The 6,000-nt window shown below is 39.8% G+C and overlaps 1 protein-coding gene across 1 annotated transcript in view; it reads left to right on the top strand.

Annotated features, from left to right (window-relative positions):
• The window catches only part of LOC135111452 (protein Skeletor, isoforms B/C-like), a 61,350-nt gene that overhangs the window by 37,478 nt on the left and 17,872 nt on the right, over window positions 1-6,000 (top strand). Inside the window, exon 2 of the mRNA XM_064024745.1 lies at window positions 2,102-2,239. Coding sequence (XP_063880815.1) covers window positions 2,102-2,239 — 138 coding nt within the window. The remainder of the gene's footprint in view (window positions 1-2,101; window positions 2,240-6,000) is intronic.

The raw sequence follows: 6,000 nt of genomic DNA, 5'->3' as shown, positions 1-6,000 counted from the left end.
TCCTCACCCTCGGGAACATACACCGCCATTACTGTCACTACAATCAGCCCACAATTCCAAACACTAACCATTATATACGAGGAGCTGTGTGTAGCTATACATGGGACAAGCTGGAGTGAACGCTGTGTAATTTTAGAAGTACAATTATTCTTTTTTGTTTTCATCAGTTTGGGTTGGTTTATATAAATGATACACTGCTGGTATTAATAAAACACGGTGGCTGATAGGTGGAAGTAGTTATCTAGCGTCTTTTATTTTCTTGTTCTTGTGATATGGAGCCAAATTCACGAGCCAGCCTGTGTAACTTCTACCATCAGCGTGGCTGCTACTAACTTCTGTAACTTGTGTGGAGGCAATATCACGCTATAAACTAATTGTCTATGTTGTACTCTTGCAATCGTGGAAGTAATAATATTTGTAGGTTTTTTATTTAGTTGTTGTAATACTCGTAAGAACTAGTAGTAGTAGCAGAGGTGGTAGTCTTAGTAGTAGTGTTAGTAGTAGTAGCAGTAGCAGCAGTAGTAGTAGTGATAATAATAAAATAGCAAGAACAATGATGGTGGTAATAGCAATAATAATAATAATAATAATAATAATAATAATAATAATAATAATAATAATTGTAATAATAATAATAATAACAATAATGATAAAAACGCGTGGGAATCTGAAGGATTTCTAGCGTGCCGGAAATCTGCTGCATTTCAGGGAGGGGAAAGAAGAGAGGGCTGGGAAAAAAAAAGTAAGTGAGGGAAACGTGGGAGGAGGAAGAGGAAGAGGAGGAGGGGAAGTCCAACATGACTCGTGAAGCTTTTCCGCTTGTGTGTGTGTGTGTGTGTGTGTGGCCTTGTGGTTTTAAGAAAAGATTCGTCATTGTTCCAGTTCAGAATTTTTTTTATTTTTTACTTTCATATTTGACTTTAAAATTTGTGTGTGTGTGTGTGTGTGTGTGTGTGTGTGTGTGTGTGTGTGTGTATTATGTGATCGTGATTTATGACTTCGCTGAGACTCAAGGTTATACTCAACACCGTTACGTTATTTTACTCACTGCTGGTGCTACTACTACTACTACTACTACTACTACTACTACTACTACCACCACCACCATAAGACCATATCCAGCCATCAGAGGGTCAGGAGGCACCCACGTGAAGGAGATAAATTACAGTTGAAAGCGAAAACATCCATAAACGTGAAATTATGTGCACGATTCACTCACTCCCTCGTTCAGCTTGCTCGCTCGCTCGCTCACGTCTGCTGTCTCGAGACTACTTCATTACCACACACACACACACACACACACACCTTGTTCTTGTTATTTTCTTTACCTTTTTTTGTGTGTGATTGACAGAAACAAGGCTTCAGTGTTTTTTTTTATGAGAGAGAGAGAGAGAGAGAGAGAGAGAGAGAGAGAGAGAGAGAGAGAGAGAGAGAGAGAGAGAGAGAGAGACCGACCTTTTCTTCCCCCTCCCTTAACTATCATTCCTCTTCCACTTCCATTAATTTCCCTTCACTTTTCCTTTCCCTTCCTCTTTCAATTCCCTTAATTTCCATTTCCCTTTCGCTTCGTTCACTTCCCTTCCCTTTCTCCTCGTATTGAAGAAGGGAAAGCTGCGGGAGGAACTTTTAATGGGGTGGTGATAGTAGTAGTAGTAGTAGTAGTAGTAGTAGTAGTAGTAGTAGTAGTAGTACTAGTAACTGTAGTTAGTACGGTTTTTAGTTGTAATAGTAGTCGTAATTTTTACTGTTTTAGATATAACGGTAGTTGTAGTAGTAGAAGGAGGAGGAGAAGCTAAAGATCAGGAAAGAAAAGAAGAAAATGTGTAGTAACGGTAGTAGAAACGGTTGTAATAGATGTATAATAGTGAAATGATATGGTTGATGGTAATTGTAGTTGTTCCATTTTTTTTATTATTGTTACGGTGACAATATTAGTAGTAATAATATAACACCGACCAACACTTGTAACACTTTTGTTCTCCCCCCACCCCCCAAGAGTTGTTTTTGTTTTACCATTACTTCATTATTCCTGTGATGAAGACAATGACGACAAATGCCATAATACCACACAACACTGACGCCTCTCTTTCTTCCCCTACAGGAGGCGCGGCCAAAGGCTACTACGGCACTCGCATCGGACGCCTGGAGCCCCTACACCACCAGGTCAAGGGTGAGGTGTACGCAGTGGACTCCCGCACCATTCACATCCGCGGCTTCTCCTACGATGGCACTGCCCCGGGTGAGTATGACACCAATGGCACTGAAAAATTAGGATGAAAAAAAAAAAAAAGTGTAATTTGCCTTTGCTTGAAGAGAATAGATGAAATGTAAAATGATGTTTTTACTCCTTCAAAACTAAATAATGATTAAAGGTATATTGAGTTTGTTACAGTCTGAAATACAGTGATCGTATTTACTCCTTCAAAACTAGTTATTAAAGGTGTATTGAGTTTGTTACAGTCTGAAGTACAGTGATCGTATACTCCTTATTTATGTATTGATAAGGGGATCTTGTCGTCTTTGCAAATACACAGGTAATACAGCAGACATTAAAATGCGTTACAGAGATTCACCTCGTTTGAAATACCCTTATGCTGTATACTTTCAGGACAATATTATTCATAAAAATGTGCGTTGGCCGTGTCTTAATCAAATAAACGCAATGCACTGCGTTAGATCACCAGTTAGAACATAGGAAAGTGTATTGCGTTTGTAATATTCGCTTAGTGTCTTCAAATTCATATATATGTATACTCAGAACGCTGCACTATGGATTAAAAAGAATATATACAAAAAATCATAGGAAAGTGTAGTGTGCATTTAATATTCGCTTAGTGTCTTCAAATTCATATATGTGTATACTCAGAACGTTGTACTATGGATTAAATAGAATAAATACAAAAAATCAATCAAACAGAACCACCAAACTTCAGAAAAAACGGAACGAAGGAAACGAGAACACAGCGCGTGACTGGCCTCAGTGTAAGTTAGTACGTATTCCTGACAGCTTTAGCCTCACGGGAGTTGTGGAACGTGTGGTGCAAGGCAAACAATCGGTGGGCGGTTCAGGCCTCAGAACACCCATGCCAGGGTTCACCAGCACACCCACAACCCTACCTTAAAGTCAAGATTGTTTTTTTTTTTTTTCTTTTTTTTCTTTCTCTCTCTTCCTTTAAATGTGTAAAGGACAAAGGTAATTGGTGAAAAAGAACCGCGGTATGTTGCCATCATCCTCAAAAAAAAAAATTATTATTAGCAGTAGTAGTAGTAGTAGTAATAATAATAATAATAATAATAATAATAATAATAATAATAACAGCATTACAGGAAGAAAATTAAAGAAAAGGGAAAAGAAAAAGAAAAACTAATTTTTACAGCACGCTTCGAATTACTTGTACTCCAATACTTCTTTTCTTTCATTTTCTGTAATGTTATATTTCTTTACTATTCAAAGAACATGAATTATTCCGTTCCGTATTTATTTAATTGCAAACAGGTAAAAAAATAAATATTGTAAAAGTAAGTACATGAGCAGTGACATTTTCTGTTGATTGTTGTGTCGTAGTGACGTGAACACCGCTTGAAAGAAAATATCCATCTCGAGACACGTCGCTTTATAGAAATTACACGAGGAAGGATAAAGAATGAAAAAAAAAAAAAAAAAACTTGCCAGCGTGCGCGAGTATCAGTGGATGCTTCGACTCTGATGCTGCAAGCTAAACATCTTCCGTGATCTTTTCTTGATTGCCTGGTAGAAAAAGGAGAGCAAGAAAAGCGTGGTATTAGCGTAAACAACTAGAAGATTGCTTTTTTTATAATTTCCCTGGAGCAGAGTGAGTGTAGGAAATGTCATTGTGAAGAAGTAGTACAGCGTAACAGATTTTACTTGATAGATTAAGACGCTGAAATGACACCTTTTTTTCATTTTCGTGTAGGATAATACGAAAAGGAAAAGTTTATTCTCACGGAGGGAAAGTTTGGGACATGAGCGTCAGTTTCCATTCATTATTTAGGCCACGCAAATGCACAGCTGAATTTCACCGATCCCATCCATGGAAAAGGGTGAAAGTCGTGGAAAAATTAAATAATGGACATTTGACGAAAGCAGAAAAAAAAAAAAAAGCTTTTGAAATGAAAGGAATCAAACAATTTTTTTTCTTTTTTCACCATTTCCACATATGATGTATTTTCGAATATCTTCACTCCATTTTTTTATATACATTTTTTTTTTTTTCTGCCTCGTGTGTACTTCCTTTGAACATGTACATTTCTACTGCCTTTTTTTGGGGGGGTGCGATTTTTAATAATCTTTTAATCTTTCAATTGCGGTTCAGTTTTATTTTGTTCCAACCTTTGCAATTATTCATGCCCGACAGGGAAGTGTTGTGCGCCTTGTTTTGTTCGCATTTTTTCCTTGTGTTTTGTCTCGCTAATGTTATCCGCATCCTTTTCTCCCCTCCTCCCGTCCTTCCGTCCTTCCCACTCTCAGAATCCCTCCATCGCTTGGCTAATTATATCAAGACTTTTAAAAGATTATAGTTCTTTTCTCCTTGTTTTCCTCCCCACCACGACCACCACCACCATCACACCAGACCTTTCCAGCACTCAAGCCTCGTTTTCTCTTCCCTGTACAAACACACTCTCTCCTTTACCACCGCCACCACTACCACCCATATCCCTTCGCCACACTCAATTCTCTCTATCCTAATTCCTCTTCCATCATTCCTACACTCCATTCTCTCTCACCTCCTCCATTTCCTCCCTTTATTTCCACCACTTCTGGCATCTCTTCCACTTTTTTTTTTTCTTTCTTTTTCCTTTTCGCTTTGTGAGGCAGATGGTCTGCGCGGGTCTGTCTCCCCTTCTCGTCCCTTCCTACCACTGTCTGGCTGGCCGACTAGTGTTGTGGGGCCCACGAGGATAACTGATTTAGCTGAAACTCTCTTAAACGGATCTACATATATTCTCAATTTAAGAGAGGCACACAATTAATTTTCATTTCTTGCTGCGTGTTTCTTTTTTTTTTTTGGGGGGGTGGTTTTTGTTTTATTTTATCCTCCCAAGGCAGGTTTTAGATTTCCTGGACGCGTGATGTCCGCCTCCGCGCTCCTTCACCCTGGTGGTGGGTGTTCACTTTTTTTTCTTTCTCTCCCTCTCTGGAGCGTTTGCATGTGAGGTTTCATCCGGTTCGGGCTCCGTGAATCCTGCTCGTGTTAGGTATATTTTCTGTGGCGGGGAATAGATACACGTGTGGGTAAAGAAAACGAGTGTCGTGGATCCCCCTTAACCTGTGCCTGGAGTGGTGCTGACGTGGCTTCAGTCATTTAATCAGTCATTCAGTCAATCTACGTACTCGTAAGTCCCAAGCCAGCAAGTGAAGCCTCGACTCCTCCGCGCCTCCTCTGAACCATAGTGAACCGCCCCCATCGAACCGGTTCTCAATTTTTAATTAACACACCTATCGGAAAATTACGGTGAAATTTAGATGCATTAAAAACTTCAGGTAGTAAGTTAAGGCGCCGAAGCCTTGTTCTTGTGTGGGGCGGCGGCCGGCGATGGGCGGGCGCGTGATGCGTTGAGGCGGAAGAGGCGGCGGCGGTGCTTTCGTTGTATTGTTTCTTAGCTTGCGTTGGGGAATGTAGGAGTGAAGGTATAGATCGGGCGGGGAGTAACCTGAGACAATGCGGCCAGGTCTCTGTGAATTCTGGTAGCGTGTGTTAAAATACGAGTGTAAATATAGGTCACTTTATTGTTCCTTGGCTCGCGTTGGGAAATGTGCGACTGAAGGAATAGATCAGTCGGGGAATAACTTGAGACAATGTGGCTTGGTGTCTTTATGTCTTGGTTTTGGGTGTTTAAGAGTATAAATGTAGGTCACTTGCTACATCGCGTGATTGCATTTATTTTATTTTATTTTATTTACTTTTTTAATGAACAGTGGTATCGGAGTTGCTAAAATCTAAGCCAGTCATGCGCGTCCATTTACTTACCATTGTTCTG

The sequence above is a fragment of the Scylla paramamosain genome, chromosome 22 (genome assembly GCF_035594125.1).
Source record: "Scylla paramamosain isolate STU-SP2022 chromosome 22, ASM3559412v1, whole genome shotgun sequence".
Taxonomy (NCBI): Eukaryota; Metazoa; Arthropoda; class Malacostraca; order Decapoda; family Portunidae; genus Scylla; species Scylla paramamosain.
Note: the sequence above shows the minus strand (reverse complement) of the source record. Positions and strands in the feature narration are given on the sequence as shown.